Consider the following 21,512-nt stretch of genomic DNA (forward strand, 5'->3'; position numbering starts at 1 on the left):
TACACACATACATTCGGTTCCGCCCTTGCATATGGGGAAAAATCAATGTATTTAAAGCAAAACTACTAGACCAAAGCAAATAAAATGAAGGGCGGCTATGCAAATATTTAAAAAAACTCTGAATTATTACAAGTAACAAGTGTTACTGTCATTTGACCTCTTATATTCACCTTTAAATTAACAAAATAATCTATCATAAGAGGAAAACGTTGAAATATTGTTGTTGTGTGGGACAAATTAGATGAAGCATAGGTAATGCATCAGCTGTCAATTTCAAGAACTTAAAGAATGAATTGGCTCCCTGACGTTCATGTGGACAAATAAAAAAAACAAATACTTAAATGTTTGCAAGCATCCTTAAGGACAATCTTCTCATTGGTCACCTCAGACTTACTGTATCGTTGCTGACTCTCCTTGTAATAGTTTGTGTTTAGTGTGAAAGACAATGGTCTCTTCATTACATTTAAACCTCAAATGTGAGGTTTTGAAAATATGGCAAAGAAATTCATTGCACTAAAACTTAATAAATATGTTTCCTTTGCACTTTTTAACCTCTAAATGTTGGCCTTGCCTCAGCCAAATTTCTTAACACTAATCTCCGGCATGCTACACATAGTATTTTTCCTATTTACTACACAGTGCTGAAAAAAATTATCAGTGCAACTAATTTTCTAATGAGTGATTGAAGCTGTATGTTTATGCATTTCCTTTTGTGTTTCACAGATAAGGAACCATCATATAGGTTTGAAAGAAAAACATGGGTGACACGATGACAGAATTCAAGTTTCAGCTAGCCCTAACTTTGCCCAGTTCAGTCACTCCGTGCCAGATAAAACCAGACATTTCACACATCAGTCCGTAAAACGAGTAATTTCCCAGTTTAGATGTTAAATTTAGAAAAACACTCTCCCATCTTTGTATATCCTGGAAAGGTTCGGTATGAACCGACCTTAAGCCACAGTGTGTGTCCATTACAGTGACCAGCACATGAAAACAAAGAATGCCTGTATGGGGACATGATAAATAGCACCTGTCGTAAGACGAATGATTCAAAGCCCTCAAAAGGGAAAATGCTAAATGGTTTTAGGACATACACACATAAATGCAGCCAGCTAAAATAACAACCGTGTTCCACTCACCACAGGACCGGAGAAAATACAATAAACAGTTTTGTGTGTTGTGTAACTTCACTCTGGAATTCTTGAACAAGTTTGTTGATATTTCGAATATTTATGATTTATAAACTCTTCGAATCATTCGATCTCAAATCATTTACCTTCATATCCAATATCAGCTATTTGTTTAGATAGCAACTGTTCTTTAGTTAATTCTAATTGAAAATCCTGCTGAGCTTTTTCCAGCAAATTTCACTGCTGTTTGGATTGGGCAGCAGAGAGGATGGGCAAACGCAATAGCAAAACAAACACTGCCTCCCCTGCATGTTGGAATAGCATCACGCCTAAAATAATGACCTAAACTAATAAACAAACTCCAGCAAAGATGTTTCTGTCTGCATTCCTTCTCGCCCCAGCATGAACTTTTTCTGAAGGTCTAAACAAAGACAAAAGTCTGGTTGACCAAATATGTATGTAAAATGTATTTATGTTCTATACCCAACCGTAAGTATTGGACTTTGTTGCTCATCTCACACTGTTTGTGCTACAGATATGAATGGGGCCTTATGTTATTCTGCATATTTAGAAGAGGGGTGATGGTTACTTGTCTATGTGATCAGAGAAAAGTACAAAATACCACAGACTTACATTACAGGGCCATAGACTACAGGGTGATAGGGTCATCTGACTTTCCAGTAAGCAACCATATAGCAATCTGATCATAGAGAAATGTCAATGTAGCACACTGAATTCGAAACACTTGCAACAAATGTAGTTTAGTATGTTATGGAAAATTTTATTATGCTTTATTTGGTTATTTAAATATACAAATCTTAAGTTCCCAAGCAATGCCAATCATTTTTTAATTGCATTCAGTTAAAACATATATTGTTGTCACGTTACTTTAGGCTTGGGGTAAAGTTGGGGTAATTTAAGAATAAGGTTAAGCAAACATTTTTATATAATTTTAAAGATAAATTGTGTTCGTATGTCTGCAATGGCACATGAAAATGCCAAGACGGACTGACAATGGAATAAAATTAAGGAACGTTATCTATTCAATGTTTTTTTAATTAAATGATTATTTGTATTTCGGCTTTTCATTTATAATGTCTTACAATAACCACTATGAGAATTAAGCATTATTTGTATATACCATAATGATTTGGTTCAAATATGTTTAATTTGTGATTACAATGGTTTTTACTTTTACTATAATAATAAGGGAAAGAAGATACGAAGTGTTTGTGTTTAACATTCGCAGGAGAATATCTTGCTATCTTCAGTTCCCATATTTACATAAAATTGCTCGACAAATCCCATAATTGTCAAGAAGAAAAATGACTTTAGAAACATTCATGAGCTCATTTAAATATAGCCTAACTAAATTCACGTAAAGTGTGTAAATCGTAATAACTATTCCTTACGAAAATGTATCATGGTTTTAATATAGATTGACAACATTTGACTATATTAAAATGGTTGCTTTTTCCTAAGGAATACTAGTTAACGGCATCAGATACTGAAAAGGAACAATAAAACGTCTAATATTTGAGAGTCCTCTTACTTCACCAAACTAAAAAGATATTTCTCTTCGCAGCGAAAAGTAAAAATAAGCACATTGCGTAAAAACGTCTATTCCTGACTGGTTTACGTACGTCTGTGCGCAGTCCTCCCATAGGGCAGCGCGTGTGGTACGTAGCCATCTTGTGTACGGCAAAGGAAGAGCCGCCGTTAGCTTGAGATTTCTACAAACAGCCGATAGACCAACAAACAGTCAGTATACCACGAACGGACCTTCTTAAAGTGCGAAACAGCTACCGAACATGTATTTGTATGCCTCAAGATGTCTCTCCGGCGCGTTTTAAGGAGGATTTGTGCTTTGAAGACAAGGGAGTATTTAAAACTGAAGGCGCCTCCTCAGACTCGAGTGACTGGAGCGACTGGAGTTTCATTCGCGACAGCGGCCTGAGGGAAACGCTCACACCGGGACATGGCCTTCGTTTAGGCCAGGGAAATTAAGGATACGGTATCGGAGAGGTTTCACACAGCTGAAGAAAAGCTGTCGTCTTGTTTTAAAGGACTAAAATGCTGTCATGAGGACGCGCGCGCACTGACAGCGCCGAGGGAGTCTGAAGTTAGCGCGACGCTAACGGAATATTTTATGATATATTTTCATATAACTTCCGTCAGTGCACTCGAAGCTTGACGCTTCCACCTTATCCGTTAAAGTCGGAGTCGCACACTCGAAGCGGACACAATGTCAAAAATGCCGTCGAAAAAGAAGAGCTGTTTTCAGATCACGAGCGTAACGCAGGCGCAGGTGGCGGCCAACAACATCACCGACGACACCGAGAGCTTGGATGACCCGGAGTCCAGAACCGAAGACATGTCCTCCTCGGAGATATATGACATATCTAAAAGCGGAGATTTTGAGCCGGAAACATGCGACGTCAGTTTATCTGACGAGCCGCTACATAACGACTCGGAAACATCTGGCGCGAGTGTTTCGCTCGTGCAAGACGGTCTCGCAACACCTGGTTCTCGTAACACAGGCGCTAGTCTTATAAACCCAAATGTTCGTGGTGCTCTAGGGCAGATGAGCACTGCTGCTGGGTCTTCCCAGCACTCACCTTCTGTTACGGCTGGTGTTGCATCATCAAATGCACCATCCTGCATGGCACAGCCATATACACCAGTTAGCAGTTCTGCTACAGTTAGTGGTTGCAGTTCTCGTTTCAGGGTCATCAAACTAGACCATAGTACTGGAGAGCCCTTTAAAAGAGGTAGATGGACTTGCAGTGATTTTTACGAAAAAGAAACTGATGTTTCTTCATCCAGTCGGACTGTGGATAATGTTAAACTTCCTGGCGCTTTGGACCACAATGCGGACAAGGATGGACATGGAAATGCAGGGGGCTTGGTGGCTTCACTTGTTGTGCTCGCAGTACCTGCAGCAGAACCTCATACTGACAGCGGTTATGCATCTAATCCTTCTATAGAGCTTCAACATCAAAGTTATGGCATTTCGCAGCAGGGTTTGGGCCTCCCAACCCATAGTCTTTTCCCGGTAGGGACCGGTGGTGCGCATATTCACCATGTCAAATCTCCCAGCATGCCTTCTACAACTCAATCACAGCCGATATACCAAGGTAAACCGGCACAAAATCCCAGTAACATCCTTTCATCAAATCAGGCAGACTTCAGATCCCAGCATCCCTTGGATGGCTCCTCATTGACCTCCCCTCCGCTCGGGGTACCCTTGAATCGGGGCCCCTCCCCTGTCATGACACCTGCAGTCAGAGGCTCTCATATACTGGGATTGGTTTCTCAGACTGTGGACGCGATGGGGCACGGCAGAGGTCCAGAGCCTGTTCAGGGGCTTTTACAACATCCAAGCATTGGCACAGCTCTAGGGACTGTGTCAGTCCCGTCTGTCGTTCCACAGGCATCAGTGCCAATCATTCAGCCTACGTTGACTGTGTCTGTCACCCCCGATACTGTTGTCCCTGGTGTACAAAATGTGCCTGTTGTTATGTCCAGTGCCTCTAATACCGCTCACAGCATGCCAAACCAGACTCCGGTCCTGTCTACACAGCCCCAACAGAACCAGCTTCAGGGAATCCCCAGCAGTTTAGTGGTGGGACTGGGCACCCCGTTCAGCTTTAGCCAGATTCCCACCGGCCTCACTCAGGCTGAAGATAATCGGAGGAAGTCTGAAGTGCTACCTCGGAGCTCTTTCATCATATCAAAAGATGCCACAAAGATCCTGAATGCCGATGGCTTGCAGCTTTCCACACCTACCGTCAACAGTCTGTTCGGAATATCTATTCCCATAGATGGGGATGAAGACAGGTAAATACGTCTCTTCATGATCCTCAGCAGTCTGTTTTTAAGTTTATTTATTTGGGTAAAGCTTTAAATGCTTAAGTTCAGTGTGATTTATTAAACAAAATGACCTCCCTACTCTCAAATGTTTTTTGTTACACTTTAGCTATACTTACAAATGTATGGCTTTCATTGCATTCAATGGTTAATGGAATTTGGTATCATTTTTACCAAAGACTACTTCGTTAATAGTTGTTTACTTCCGCGTTTTGGTACGATTGCGTTCATATCAGCAGCGAAACGTACTGGAGTTCACATGAACCGCACCCCAGACCTCCTTTTTTAAGCGGACCCGGGTACAGTTCGCGGGTGCGCACCCGGGTTTGGAAGACAGCGTTCACATCACCCAAAATAACCAAACTCTGACGTTTAACGAACCCGGGTGCGCACCAAAAGTGCTAGTGTGAACCCACCTGATGTTGTCAACACGATTTACCAGCTCATCAATACGAACAACCTAGTGAACACACTATTAAGGGGAACTGACTTCACACATCCACTAACAAGTCTCATTGAGACTATCTGGTTTAAAGTTGACTTAGCAAAATGTCATACTAAGTGAGGTATGGTCTAGTATTATTTGTTTGCAGATGCCACTTGTTTTGATATTTTACGAATTCACACTTCTATAGTGTCTGTATCCCTGGCCTCTACATCTACATAGTTTCCCCTGAAAAGTCACACTGACTGTGAAAGTTTAGTGTTGTTTTTGTGTTCATTCAAGCATTATTTGATTGTTGAAAACAATAGGACACAGTACTGTACATAGGCCCGGAAACATGACTCAAGTCTTTCCGTTTGTGTAATTTTCTTTGGTTTGTAAGAATATATTGGCAAATCTGGTTTGATTCACATTTACTCAATGCATTGTTCAGTTCTTTCGAGATTTATTTTGATGACTTGCGTTTCCTTTCACACGTTTTTCTTGAGAAGTTGAGCTGTCTTTCTATACTGATTAGGAGCTGTTAGCGTAGTGTTTCCTATCTTGTTATACGCAGAAGGTGCTATACATTCTGCACAAGGACTGATATGCCCTTCAAAACATAAGCAACATCTGCCTGATGATGTGTTACATAAGGAGGATGTTATTTTTCTGTCATTAGTTGGTGCGAGTCCAAAAGAAAATCTGTACATTCTGTTCTGCTTACATGCTGTCAGCATTCTCAACAAGCCTTTAACAAGTGTGAACTTTTAAACATGTTTGGAAACATGTTTTAAATTGTACAATTCAGTGTAGGATATAAATAGCATTTTGTGTTAAGAAGCATTATTATCGACTGGATTTTTGATTACTCCAAATTACTGTAATCATTAAACTGCTTTATTTTTTAAAGATTGGGTATGACTTCTTTACACTGTTAAAGGAATTATTCACTTTCAACATACATTTTCATGATCATTTACTCACCCCTGTTGTCATCCAAGGTGTATATATATTTTTTTCTTTTTGATGAAAACATTTCAGGATTATTCTTCATATAGTGGACTTCAATGGACTCCAAACGGTTCAAGGTCAAAATTACAGTTTCAGCGCAGCTTTAAACGATACCAGACGATGAATAAGGGTCTTAGCTAGCTTTATAAACTCAAATGCTCGCATTGCTCTGTTCTGCAAAACGCGATCACAACTTCACGTATTACGTAATTACGTTGAAAAGGTCAGGCTTGATGCAGGCAGTACCGAGTCAGTGTTTGCAAATGTGGAGAAGGAGGACCATTCAAAAGTTGTTTAATATTCAATTACTTTTGGAAGCACGTGTAACATATTACACTAAATTTTGACAATTCTATGCATTGAATTGAATGAGTTTAGATTTTACAGATTGTTATTTAAAAGTAGGGTTGGGTACCAAAACCCGGTACATTTATATCCGTTATGTAACTGGACCGAATCAATTTGCAGATTTCGGGGGCAGATTTTGGTGCCATTCAAATGCTGACTGAGCCGTCGATTGAGACATTTACCCTCATTCACTCGAACGAAAGTCGGAAAGCTTAGATAATACAAATGCAACAAATCTTACATAACAGTTAAACGAATCGCAAATGATCTGTGATCCGCGCGGATTGTATTCGCCCCACAGATCGGAACGCGCATTACCCGTGGATTCATCATACTATAATGTAGTCAAGAAGGCTCTCTGTACATGGACTTAATCGGTTGATATATTCAACGCATTTTCCGCCCATATTTAATACAACTATGGTGAGCATTTAGTTGTAGCTGGAGGGTAAACAGTAAACACTATAACATCTTTCAATGTTAGTGTGTGAATTTATGTATTTTCTATTGTTTAATAAATATTTATTAATTGAACATATTGTTCTTTACATTTAAGCATTTGGCAGACGCTTTTATCCAAAGCGACTTACATTGCATTATCATATTATCCTGTACATTTTACATGGGTATCTGCAATCCCCTGGGATCGAACCCACAACCTTGCATTGTTAACGCAATGCTCTTACCACTAAGCTATAGGAAAGATATATTTTTGTATTAATTTAGGCACCTGTACAGTTTTAAAAGTATCGATATGGCACTGGTATAGAAAAAAACCCAAACGATACCCAACCCTACTCAAAAGTACTTTCTCCTAGTGTGATCGAAGGGGTCATATGACACGAATACGTATAATTTGCCCATGCATGCATTAGACACATAAAATTGCAAAAATCAAAGTGTAGGAACAAAAGATGCATTTAACAAAAGCGAATGCTCACTCAGACCCGCCTCATGTAACCACACCCCCACAAATAATATTTGTTTATGCGTGCCATATGACACTTTTCAGCAGTTTACTGTTTTTCTGAGGTATTTTCAGTTATAGAGATGTTATTTGTTTTTGGCTGTTGTAACTTTTTAGAAAATTCTTTTCTGCAGAGTTTAGTTCCAACACACCTGAAGAAGCTAAGCAGGGTCTTTGAGATGAATGGAAAGTTACAGGCAGGAGAGTTTGATCGTGGTTTGGGCTAAATTTGTGAGCATCTGATTTGAGTTTTGAGCGTCTGTAGTAAAGAAACTCGAACTAGGAGTGACTTGTTTCAATCGCTGAGGTTAAATGGACATGTTACAGTTTAAAGCACTTCTTCCTTAGAACTTAGTGCCCAGGAAATGGCCCGTAATAATGTTCATCTTTCGTTCATTACTTTCAGTTCCTCTCTAAACTACGTTATGAAGATGAAGTGACCTTTAGACACAATTGAGACATTTAAACTGCTAACTCACTGATTGAAATGGTATGACAGTTGACATACTGGTGAATGCTACAGGATTACTATAGAAAGCGTTACAAAGTTCACAAGTTTGGGGACTGTGAACACTTGTTTTTTTCCTTTTGTTTTAGTGGTCTGGCATCTTTACCTACCAGCTATATAGTAGAGCTGTGGAAAATGTAAACATTGCGATGCCAATGTAAAAAAAACTGCAATGATGCACAGAATGATATAATAGATTTTTTTTTAATTAGACGTTTACAGGTTGACGTCACTTCTGTTTGTACGTACTTAGGCGGAAGGGAGAGCAGGAACCGGTGCTAATAGACTCATGTAATGCCTTAAAAGCTCATATTTGGCCATGTTTTGGGTTTATGATGATTAGATCATAAGGAAGCACATCAGTGGACAGAAAATGACACATGGGCTCTGTGTGATTCGTGACTTTTTGTCATTGTGCTTTTCTCTGTTGCCGGAGACCTTGCTCAGGCCCCATCTTTTAAAGCCGACCTCAAACCATCGTATGAAATGTAGCAGACTCTTCATATATCAGTACCACCAGAAATGTCTTGAGATCAAAATGGCTGATTTTGCTGCGGTCATTTTCAATAATTTGCGATTGTAAATACTTGAAGTATTTATATAAAACGTTTTAAGCGCAAATGTTTGCTCCTGCTGATGGTAGTTAAAAGTAGACGCTTTTGTGATTTTGAGATTACAAGGACTACAAACCAGTTTTGCTCCATTAAGTTACCCTGTAACATCAGGATATTGCTTCACTCTGTCATTTGCCTGTATACGAGACTGAAGGTAAGAAAGGTTCAAACACATCATTCACTCACGTGTGCGACAGGCAACCTTAGTACAGAACCTACTGAAAATAAGGCATTAATCAATCAAATTAGACATAATTAGATAATTGTACTTAATTTTATGTGAGATATTTTCATTTTCTTGCGATCATTTTGCAGTGAAATGACCAATTGTGCAGGATCGTATTCTAGACTTTTACATTATTTAGGTAATTGATAAAAATCTTTCACATAATCCCCCAAACTTGAAGATTTTAGAAACTTTGTTCTAGTGGAAAGTTTTCACCTGTTCACAAGAATTAGTTCAGGGCAGGCTAAGGTTTTGCCTTAGGTAGAATATTTTCAGGTAGTTAAGTCATGAACAGTTTGCAGTAGCCGAACAGGAAACGCTGGAAAGTTAATTGTGAAACGTAAACTTGAATCATTTGCCACACGTAATCAGCAAAACTGCCAAAAAAGTGTATTACTATCAGCTGTTGAGTTATTTGTGTGTTTGGTGGTTAATAATTTTGTCTACGCTCTATGCCATAGAAGAACCTTTTTCTTCCATAAAGAACCTTTAACATCAAAAGAACCTGTATGTTTCACAAAAAGTACTTTTTTATAAAAAAAGAAGGAAAGAAATGTTTTTTGAAGAACCTTTGACTAAATGGTTCTTTGTGGAACCAAGAAAGGTTCCTCTATTGCATCACTGTGAAGAGCCTTTTAAGCACCTTTATTTTTAAGAGTGTATTCAATTTTGCTTTAAGTTATAAAAACAATAATACAAAGTATCACAATAATATTTTACAGTATACAGTTATAATTACTACACATTTATTTACTTTGCATTAAAGGAATGGACCAATTTTAATAACAATAGACACAATTGATCAGTTGGTCTGGAATTTATCTTGGCTTTGCATATCCTGTCATTATTAAAAGGATCAACCTGTTAATCTTAAATATTCCCAGGGCACTTCCATCCGTCACTAGTCATATTTGGTGGTAAGACACATTCAGCATTTGTGTTTTGCAAATCAGCTGAGAGAATTTAACAGGATAGTTCACCCATCATTTAACTGACCCTCAAGTTGTTTCAAACCTGTAGAAAAACCTGAGACCTCAAAAAGCGCTCACAGAAATCTGCTGAACTTAACGTATTTCCTTCGTATCTGAATGGCAATGATTACCAAATGACATGTCCCCACACACAATTGCGTATTTGCTTATTCAGTGTTTTGGCTAATTTGGTAAAGCACCTACCAGTAAGCGTGTAGTCGTGTCTGTTTAACACGTTTTATTCTTAGTCTTGAATCGTTGCGGGTCACAGAATAAGGGTTGTTTTGTAACATTCATAGTGTTGTATGATCGGGCGAAGGAAATCAAATTAATCTGCTTTTAGTTAAGCTGTAAAAACTTGGCTGTAAATCAATGTGTTCGTTTGTTTTAGGGGATCCGTCTCTGTCACACTGAATGACTGTTCGGACTTGTTTCAGATTCATTCTGAACAATGAATCCTTGAGGGCTCCTGCTGGGGGCACTGATACCACACAGTGCTGTTAACTGTTTCAACCACTGTCCTTTACTTTTTCAATATGAATGTCTATTCATGGTGGCGTTTTATTGAAAGCCATTTATAATCGGCATCTTGTTTATCAAATTTAAAAGATCATTTTTTCCCTAAAGCGTAAAGAAGGGTTTGTTTATTAAGCTTCCCCTATCACCTATAATGTTATTCTTATTTTCATTATTTTCACACCGTATCCTTTCTTTCTTTTCTAATCTCCAAGGAACCCTTCCACAGCTTTCTATCAAGCCTTCCCCAACTACAGGTCTAAGGTCATCAGTAATGGGTATGATGTCCGTGTGCATTATATTTTGCACTTTTAGTGGCCATGGTTCTGCATGCACTGCAGTGAGCATGACATTTCCAGAAGCGGCTTAAGCTCACGTCTCTGATATCTGTAACAAATGCAACTTTTGATGATTGTTGGCACGATTGTTGTTTGTTTAACTGACAGTAAAGTGAGTTTTACGTTTATTATAATGTACATAGTAGATTACACTTTCTACCTTGTTGAATAAAATGGGAGGTTTTTTTTGTTTCTTGTTTAATCTGTAAATCTAAACAGACTCTGGATCCAACCATTTATATACAGTATTTTTGTGTTAGTTGTCCAATAGACATGTGTTGGTATATGACAATATGGAGATGTTTATATCTCCCTTAATAAAACTGTGAAATATTTTATATAACCCATGACACGCAGTGGAACACACAGTCATGAGTCATTCGCAACGCTAAATCGGTGCAGTACATGATACACACGTAGCTTAGCATGCTCCGGCTGACTGCATGCCAGCGTTAGATGAGCACCCCTAGATTTTATTTATGAATGAATAAAAGAACAGACGCGTACATTATGTAAAACATGTCGTATAAGGCTTTGGCAAATACATTTACCATTTCTACTTGCTTCTAACAATGGTGTTTTCATAAACATGACACTACACAAGCAAAAATAAAATCATGCATGGACAATTTGGACCATTTGTATTATATAACTTACAGTTTTCTTATTTATATATAAATACAATAAGCATGTTTCTTTAAGAATTTTTTATATGTCTTACAGACGCGCTTTATGTGCACAGGACTCAATTTGAAAATGTACATCACGTATCAGCTTGATGGTTAGAGGCAGAAATTGACATTTGATTATGATTGAAGATTCAGTAGGTCTTTGAACAAAGGGAGGTTTGTACTGTCATTGAGCCAAAAGGATTTAGCATTTCTGTGTGACTCATTATGCTGGTGGGAAAGATAGTATTCTTTTCAACAAGTATTACATGTTCATTCCTATCCCTAAAGAATCACAATGTTAAACGTTTCTATTCAACTTGGAGAGTTTAAAATCCTTGGATTTAAGGATGAGTCTGAGAAATCAAATACCAATCCTCCTTACCCGTTTAAACTTATTGCAAGTCTAAATTCTTATAGATTTTTTTGACAGATTAGTTTTGTAATACTTACTAGGGTGTGAAAATATATCGAAATGGCAATGTGCGATACGAGAATCGATACAGAGAAACGCAAGCCCGTTTAACGATATTTCACTGCGTATCCAAGTTAAAGTTTGGTGAACTCTGACCTGCGAATTCGCATCACGTGAGTCTGTGAGACCAATAGAAGATCAAAACGTCACAGTGTGACCTCTAAGTACAGAAATGTGAAAACTGAGGAATCGCGGTCACCCATTTTCGTACCAACGTCCGAACGATCTTCGCTTGCTAAAAGTCAAGTCTGACAGCGGCTTAACACGCAACTGAAGAAATTTTAACAAACTAGTCTGAAAAAGAGTTTAGGATTGTGTAAAATGTTCTATTCTCCATGCATATTTGTAAATAAACGTTAATGATTTAATGCTGGTGTCTGCGCTGAAATATTTTTTAGGTTTCTTTTATTAAAGCTGATTAACTCAACAATGTTCTCAGGCTTAAATAAGTGGCTGTTAAATTTAGAAATGTGCCATTATAAACATTTTTAAATGTTTTAAATGTATGTATCAGTTTACAAAGATAAGCTTTTCATTTAAGTATAAAATGTTAAATTTACTTGAAATGTTACTCGTGTTGGTAAAATGTTGCTAATTTACCCACTGAAAAAAGTTTTGTGGACTTGAATAAAGAGAAAAATTTGGCACTTAATCTTTTCATGGGTATTTTGTTTTCATAGTTAGGCAGATACCGTGAGGTATCACAAACAATATTTTTAATCGTAGTATCGTTTCATCATGATATTATCGGCATTGTGAGCCATGTATCGTGAATAGTATTGTGAGGTACCCTCCCTGTGATTCCCTCCCCTAATACTTGCATTCAAAACAACAGGAAAAGCTTACATTTTTGCACACACACATATATATATATATATATATATAAAAAAAAAATATATATATATATATATATATATATATATATATATATATATATATATTTTTTTTTTTATTGAATGTTATAGCCAAGTCTTTTATTGTTTTGATCAAATATTTTTTTTTTAGCCCGTTATTACTTTAAAGGGTAACTCCACCCAAAATTCTGTCATGAATTACTCACCCTATAGTTGTTTCAGACATATACATTTCTTTGTTCGGTGGAACACTAAGAGAGTTAGCAACCAACAGTTCTGAAGCACCATTGACTGCCATATATTTTTGGTTCTGTTGAACACAAAAGAAGATATTTTTGAGGAATGTAGGAATGGGGCACTTTTGACTACCATTTAAGTTTTTCCAACTATGGCAGTCAAAGGTGCTTCAGAACTGTTGGTTGCTAACATTATTCCAAAATCTCTCTCTTTGTGTTCCACCGAACAAAGAAATGTATACATGTTTGGAACAACTGAAAAGTTTGGTTCCAAAATGAGAAATCTTTCAAAAAACATGCTTCTTGTGTTGTGTTTTTATTATGTTAGTTAGATGTAATATTTAGTTATATTTGCTCAAATCAAAACAAACCAACTGCAGTTTGATTTGTTTTAATTGAAATGAACAATAAAAAAAACATGATTTTTGAAAAACTGAGCTCATTTTGGAACCAAACTCTTCAACTAGAGGGTGAGTAATTCATGACAGAATTTTCATTTTTGGGTGGATTATCCCTTTACGTAGTTGTGTGACAGTCATAAGTCATCATTATGACAGATATGTAAAACTTGGGATTCATCTTATGTGCCTACTTAAACCATTATCATGTTCTTTCATCTCTGTCCACATGTTTCTGGGCAGTTACAGACAGATCCTGCTGAAAACAAGATTGATTTTGAAGATGGTAGAATTGTTATTTTTGGTAACTGTTCTCTTATAAGTTTGGAATGTCAAATCACTAGTTGAGCATACGCTTAAGAAATTAGACGAGAACAAGGAAATGATTATGAACCTTCTTCCTGAAGTGGATTTGAGAGGCTTGTTTGTATTGATATTTATTGAATAATCTATAAGAACAAATACTTCGAAAGAAACAAAATACCTTGAAAGACATTATCAAATCACACTACATAAAAGATGACTGTATTCCCGTATGGTTACATAAAGATGCAATTGAATTACTGCCCAGCCGTATGTTTTAACAATTTGTCATGGAAAGCTTCAAAGAAAAAAAGTGTACTGCTATCACGAGTATTCAATCCTGGCATAGACATCTGCTTAAAATGGCATTGCTCTTCGTGTGCTTCAGGACGCATACAACTTTAAAGAAATGATCATGATTGGGGTCAGCTGTGGCCTAGTGGTTAGAGCGTTGGGTTTGTGATCAGAAGGTTGCCGGTTCAAATCTCAGTGCCAGAAGGTCATGACTGAAGAGATCTGGTGTAAGGCAGAGAGCCTTATGCCAGATTGCTCTGCAGTAAAAACTGTAAAAAAAAAAAAACTACTTGTAAGTCGCTTTGGATAAAAGCGTCTGCCAAATGAATAAATGTAAATGTTTGTCGTCACTGTATGCATAACCATTTAAATGCTGTAGTTCAGCCCTTCCCAAAGTCCGGACTCCGGAGGGAACTCTTCCGACCCGCCAAGTTCCAAACAAACACGCATGCAAGTACGCTTGTACACACACACACACACAGTGTAGTGGACCGATCACGTAAAAAGCATTTATTGCGCCGAGTAATTCATTTATTGTTAGATGCGCCTCTCTTGAATTGTTTTCAGTCGGCAGAGAGCCTTTTGCACGTAGGGCGTCTATAGTAGTGTTTACAGACTTATTCAGGTAAAACACATAGATAAAATGTTGCCGGTACAGCCCCGTGAGTTGTGGTTTCTCTTGGTCTATCTGTGCAGCGACCGGCAGGAAATAGAAGCACATTCAACCGACCAAACTAAATTGTGTTTCCAAAACTCTGTCACTGTTACAGACTGCCTGGCCATATGAAATTGGATGTAGTTTCTTTGTAAATATTTGCATAGTTTGTTGGCCAGACGGACATTTGTGCTGCATGAATCACTAAAAGTTACATTGAAGTACTATTTCATAAACAGGAAATATGTAAATGAGTGCAGCTTTTTGCAATTTGTTGTATAAATATGCAGCACTGTATGTAACGCTTAAGACAGCAAACGCAAATATGACCAGATAACTCCATCAATATGATGATTAGCAATATGAAGAGTTGATTTGCAAAAAATAACTTGTACACAAGATTTGTGCATTCAAATTAATATCAATGAAACTGCAGTTGGGTTCTTTTGAATAGTAATAATATAAAATACAGCTTACTAACACTATTTATATGTCTGTTTCTCCAAATAAACTCTTCAAATAGAGTTGATTTGTTTTTTAAATTTAATTAAAGTTGTTTTAAATGTTTATAAAAATAATTTGTAATAACATTTGTACTTTTGACGTCGACAAGAATTAAAATTCAGACTATTGAATGTAAACTTTGAGAACCCCTGCTGTAGTTAAACTTTTTATGCTTTCTTCAAAACCCTAACTAGAATCAATTATAGTAGTGATGCTTTGGTAATGAACAGCGTTTATTTGACTTTTTGGTTAAAGATCAATAGTGGTTATAGATAAGACAAGATTTTTGACGAAGCTAGAACATGCACACTGCCGACCACCAGGAGGCGTCTGTATGAGTGCGCGTGGATGGAGGTAACACCTGGGTTTATCACAGCAGTCCGCATGACTCAGGCCAGCAGCGGGAGGTCATTGGTTTTAGGCCATCTGTTCTTTGGCCAGCTGTGTGTTGACCGAAAATCTTACGCAACAGCTCGCCGAATGAATTGAAGGCATCTCTAAAGACTCTAGACTTGTTTACATGGGAGGAAAGAATCACCCATGACTCTGATTTGAAGTAGATGGACTATCATTAACGTGAGTAAAGGGTGTATGAAGAAAAAACATTAATTAGGTTCACGAACTTTCTTCGATGCCCTGGGGCCTTTTAGTTAGCTGTTTATCATATGGAAAACGTTTTAAGGTATGAGGCAGTTTGTGGATTTCACTAGAAATCGTTAGCTTATACATAAAACAATGATGTGTTCTTTTCCCACATATCTTTAAATAATGCCGTTACAGATTTTTCTACTGTTTAGGCAGAAGGAAGAAGTTTTCTTTGGAATCGTCTGATCGAAATGCTGATTGTTTTTTGTGGTTGTTGAGGACACATTTGACGTTATTACATCACAGTAAGTAAACTGTGTTGCTAAGAATTGGATTGTAAGATGTTAACGGTCACTAGTAATTTTTGTGCAAACAACCAATACATCTCTCTGATTTTTTGTATTATTAACTGGCATGTTTATGGTTTAATGATAAAGAAATGCTGGGGACACCTGCTCATCTATAAGTAACCTCTCTAACTACTTACTGACTGTTTGAGTTCAGGATAGAAGCCATAAGCAAGTCATGGACGTTCTTCAGACTCTTCGTATTGTTGCTCCAAAGTTGCTTGGCAACATCACAATATAAACCAGCGTTGATATGCATGAAAGTATACATGCACGTAACAGCAGGCAGGCCTTCTAAAAGAAAAGGCTTTAAATTGAGCAGATTGAGAAATATAGGGATATTTGATACAGCTTGTGAGACACCGTTTGTGTCTTCATGTTTGCTCGACGTCTGTGGTCCAGAACCTGTTTCCTAGTAAGGATATGCAGGTGCCTGCTTGTAGAAGAAGGTCCTGCATCCAAGCAAAGGAATTGAAGAGCATAATGCCTTTGCAAGGTCTTATTGCCCCAAAATTAAATAGACTGACGATAATATTCTCGAGATTCTCATTGACTTCTCAGAATCATAAAATCGCAACAGGTTTGTAAACAGAACTGCCTCTGTTCTTAGAAATCGAATTTATTTCTGTAGGCTACCTGTGTTTTGCAACGATAGTAATAGATCTGCTATTAGGACTTTGCAAGCATGTTTACATTTGTGTTGAAGTTATTGTTTTTAAAAGGTTTGCAAGATCACACCCGTCATGAGGTACAGGTGTAGCTTTGTTTCAAATCTCTACAGTTTAAAAGACTCAAGAATGTATCATTCAAATGCATTTGAGAACAGCCTGAAAGTCTTCTATATAGTTTAAATTTGTAAAAAAATGAAGTATTTACAAGTTCGTAGTAAACGAGGAATTGCAAGCAAAAACAATCAGCACACGATATTAATATCAGAGTTGAGCTTCAGTGTTCTCGACTTTTACGGAGCTAAGCGTGCTGGCTCGTGGAAAGCGTGCTGAATTCGGACCCCGCCCCCTCGGGTACCACACCCCCCTGCTCGAGCACACATTCCATAAATCCTGCAGAGCGCATGTTCCACAATACAAACACAGAGAGACTCGGGACTGGATCTGAGACTAAAACCCTTTAACAACATGCGCTCAAAAATGAGTTACTGCCTGCCCTGCTCGCCTGGATCATCTCCTACATGTTCCGCGAAATTAATAGCGTACAAACGATGCAGGTAAAAGTTTTACGCCTTTACTTTTTTCAAAACTTGCTCGCTTTTCCCTCCGGGGTGTTTATGCGCTTTGTTGATTTTTTTTTCTAAACGCAAAGCGTATTATATTAAATTAACGCGAGGTGTTAAATCGTGTTATTATTACTTTGCTTTTGGTGAATGCTGGGTTTGTTCGGGACGTAGACGTGTTGTGCGTCACGTACGAGCCGTCTCGACAAGTAACATAATCGGAATATGAACGTCAATAACTACGTTTGAATAAAGTGTCAGGCTTTAAATTCATGACAGGTTTGTTTACATTTGTATTAAAGATGCGTGGCGAGAGAAGATTATTTATTTATATTTACTCACCAATAATGTAATGCGTTGAGGGGGCCATGTATGGGGCGCGCGTTCTTGTGTCCGTTGAGGGGGTCGTTCTTGTGGTAAAACACAGCTGGATTGGATTCAATTCACTTTATTAACTAGATTTAAATATACTCGGCAAAACTTAGGAATTTAAGCGATCGGAAAGCGTACGCCTGACGCATGTGTGCATAGTCCCGCTATACAAAAGCGCAGATGAAACGCAAAAACGCGCGCTTGCCATTACGCTGTAATAACGCGAGTTATTCATAGGTGTATTTGAACGTGATTGTTTATTGTTTTGGTCGTTACGCTCATCGAAAGTTATCATGAACATTTTGCTTTGTTAAGGACCAACTGCTGGTTAGATTTCAAAACAACGTAAAATTACAATAAATGAGTTTATCTTTCGAGTATATTCAAGCGTGTAAGATGAATAATAAGGACAATATTTTTGACTCCTTAATAACGTTTTGTTTTTGCAAGAATATGTAATTTATTGCGCAATTGTGTGTAATGTTAACATGCTGGTTTGAAATGACAGCATGTCCATATCTGCTAAGCATTTTTATCTGGAGAATTGATCATGTGCTGATAAGCACAACAAGGAAGTGTCATGTAAATTTGGCATTCTGAATTATTGCTGGGTGAAACTTGGCAGTTTGTGGATGAGATTCCACGGGACGTGAATATTCCTTAGTTGATATTTGTATTAAGTAATGTCTTTGTTTTTTTCTGCAGTGCCTCTGGCGCCAGTGTTGTGGCCATTGATAACAAGATAGAGCAAGCTATGGTAAGTTTTTTTTAGATTGTTTTATTGTTTTTCTGAAATGACGTGTATAGCTAATAAAGTTGTTCCACTCTTCCTCAGGATCTTGTGAAAAGCCATTTAATGTACGCTGTGCGGGAGGAGGTGGAGGTCTTGAAGGAACAGATCAAGGAGCTGTATGAAAGAAACTCTGTTCTGGAAAGAGAAAATGCAGTATTAAAATCTCTGGCCAACTCTGAACAGTTTACTCAACTCAACAACCCCGGAAGCACTTCTCCCCAACAGACAGCAGTGAGCGCCATCTTACAGGAGGGAAGCAAACTCGTGGCCTTGCCCCCACAACCCAACGTATCCACAGCGTGAAAAACTCATCACCATAGACTTGTATAAAAAAATGCACAAACATTGCAATCTGCAAAAGAGATTTTGGTTTTGGTCTTGTTTGTCATGTCGTGGAGAGCCATGCTTCGATTTTACATGCTGCTTGGCTTTCCCAGTATTAGACAATCAATTTGGGAAAAGCTTGCGTTTGGCTTGAAGAGGGTTGTGGCAGGTTGTCCCGGGCTTGAGGTGATGGGAGGTGTGAGAGAACGGGAAAGGGAAGTTGAGATGTGTGCATCTATTCCTAGACTTTCCGGGTGAAGACAAACAGCGATGTTGTAACTAGCAAGGAAAGGATGGGAGATTTTCCAGAGCCAACAGAGTTCTACAGCATGAATTTTTTTTTAGTTTTACAGTTTGCATATATTTATTAGAGGGCTGCTATTTTCATAATGTAAATGAAAAATATGTAACAGAGGTCTATTATATAATGAAAACTTTCCTTTGGTTTGGAAATTGTAAAATAGATGTTAAAGCATCGATAACTTAGTTTGGCAATAATATCCCCATGGCACAGTTCCATCTGGAAAGGTTGAATAATCTTTGCTATTGTTATACAGTCCTGTATAGTTGGATGGATTGGGGTTGAATGTATATGTGTATAGATTGTAAAGTATTATAACCAGTTGTACAGGTGAGCACCAGTTATCAAGTATTTCTCTAATTTAAAGTATAATTGCCATACTTCCCCAACGTTCTACACTTATAATTTTATCTGAAATACCTTTTTTTAAATCCTGGGATGGGGGAAAAAAGCTGTGAATTTGTTCGTACAAACGTATTTGTAACCAAAGAAGAAAAACTGTAGATTTGTTTTGCAATGCACACTTTCTGACTTTTGTTTGTTTTTTCTTTGCCATGTCAAGAAAACCTTTGTTGCTGGTTGGCATGTTCTGCATGATCTTTCCGACCTCGTTTTCTTACCTCATTTTTTTTATCCAACATAACTTAAAGAAGTCTGTGAACCATATTATTTGAGTATGGGCGGTGAAGGGTAATTTCTGGCCACGGTGATGCAATCCTGATTATGGGAAAAAACGAGCCACCTTGTTTAATTGCGTGGTGTTAATATACATCAGATGTTTATTACATTGCAGAAAATGTACAAAATATAGTATTTCCAGGAGTAGTTTACACTGATTGCTAAACTTACACATAAAATGTAAAATTGTCATCCCGAACAATCAGTGGAAATCAATTTGTGAAAGTTTGCAGTTCACAGAAAAAGTGTTTATTTTGGTATAGGGAATGTCCTTTGTATTTAATGTCTCTTGTGCCTCTTGTATCATGCGCTTTACAGCAGTCTGGTTTATTTTTGCCCGTCAGAGCCAAACATAAATTGTACATCAGTCTACATCACCCGGCAAACATGTGGTTTGGTTTCTTTATATTTGTTGAAGGAGTTGTAGTATACAAGCAAAATGTATTGTGCTTGGTCACTGAGCCTTTGAGAATATCATTGTTAATAAAAATATTGCAAATGATTGAAACACGCCGACAACGGATTAGTAAAACCATAACACATAAGAGCACAATATATTTATTATATTGCCAGGCGACATATGAGTTATGCAAAAGTGATTTAATCCTGTGATCTCAAACTGGTTTGGGTTCAATTTCCACAAGTACTTTGAGAAGGAAAGAAGCTTTTAAAGAAAATAAGTCACTGAATGCTACCAACTCAACGCTTTATCCTCTTACAGTTTTAGACAAACAGTAAACAAAAGACCCCAGGATAAATGAGCTACTTCACAATGGATAGGAAAATTTTTGCTATTTCAGTAATAGTTTATTTACATAGATAAACCATCCTTGGGTGGATGTCAAAGAAATATTGTTACCTGTAAACAAGAAATATTTTGAGATTGTTATTTCTGTCAATATACATGTTGCCAAATATAGAAACTACTTTGCACATGCCACTTTTTCTCTGGTGTTAAATGGTTAGGTATGACTATATACAGTATACTGGTGAACAATGCAAATATATATTCAAACACATTTGATAACATTTTCCACCTTTTTAAAATAACAGTTCTGTCTTTACATCTTGGATTTGTGTCCATTATGTTATTCTCACAAAACCCCCACTTTACAGTTTACACTGTATTTCCAGTGAAAGTTGTTTTGACCCCAAATCACATTATCTTCCCCTTGGCTCTAACTGTCTATGCAAAGATAGAGCACCCAAGAATAACTTGCTTGTAGCAACTTGACATGACATGCCTACAGTGTGACTCATTGAAAATCTCTTGAAGTTTGACGTTTGTCAAGTATTGCCTACTGAAGTTACTGATAAAACAAGTTCATCGCCTTTTGGAACTATGTGTGTGGACAGCGCCAACATGTGTTCAAGGGGCGTAAAAGCACGGTTTATAGAAAACACGTAAAACCAGCAATTTATAGAAATGAACGATAGAGAATTAATGAAATGTTCAAGGATTTCGGATACAAATTAAATAATACCAAATTTAACATGCCACCATTAGACTATCATGTAATGTATATAAAAATGTATAATTAAAACGATATTTCGGTTTTTGGCCGGTC

At 37.5% G+C, this 21,512-nt stretch overlaps 1 protein-coding gene across 2 annotated transcripts; it reads left to right on the forward strand.

Moving 5' to 3' along the window:
* Positions 1-2,794: 2,794 nt before the first annotated feature.
* tsc22d2 (TSC22 domain family 2) lies at positions 2,795-20,883 on the forward strand. 2 transcript variants are annotated; one of them, XM_079471764.1, is made up of 4 exons: positions 3,224-4,970; positions 10,804-10,866; positions 18,554-18,605; positions 18,684-20,449. In XM_079471764.1, exons 1-4 carry the CDS (start codon positions 3,376-3,378, stop codon positions 18,942-18,944), a joined length of 1,971 nt encoding a protein of 656 aa, XP_079327890.1. In that variant the 5' UTR covers positions 3,224-3,375; the 3' UTR covers positions 18,945-20,449. The 2 variants fall into 2 exon arrangements, with proteins under 2 accessions (XP_079327889.1, XP_079327890.1); XM_079471763.1 differs by lacking the exon at positions 10,804-10,866 and having other exon boundaries at positions 2,795-4,970; positions 18,684-20,883.
* The last annotated feature ends 629 nt before the right edge of the window (positions 20,884-21,512 follow it).

The sequence above is a fragment of the Barbatula barbatula genome, assembly GCF_947034865.1.
Source record: "Barbatula barbatula genome assembly, chromosome: 13".
NCBI classification, from domain to species: Eukaryota; Metazoa; Chordata; class Actinopteri; order Cypriniformes; family Nemacheilidae; genus Barbatula; species Barbatula barbatula.

Bases quoted from the DNA above. Each gene is read 5' to 3' on its own strand.
- tsc22d2 (XM_079471764.1), top strand. From the start codon at position 3,376: ATGTCAAAAATGCCGTCGAAAAAGAAGAGCTGTTTTCAGATCACGAGC. The intron at 4,971-10,803 runs GTAAATACGTCT...CTAATCTCCAAG, and splicing joins ATAGATGGGGATGAAGACAG to GAACCCTTCCACAGCTTTCT. The intron at 10,867-18,553 runs GTATGATGTCCG...TTTTTTCTGCAG, and splicing joins TCTAAGGTCATCAGTAATGG to TGCCTCTGGCGCCAGTGTTG.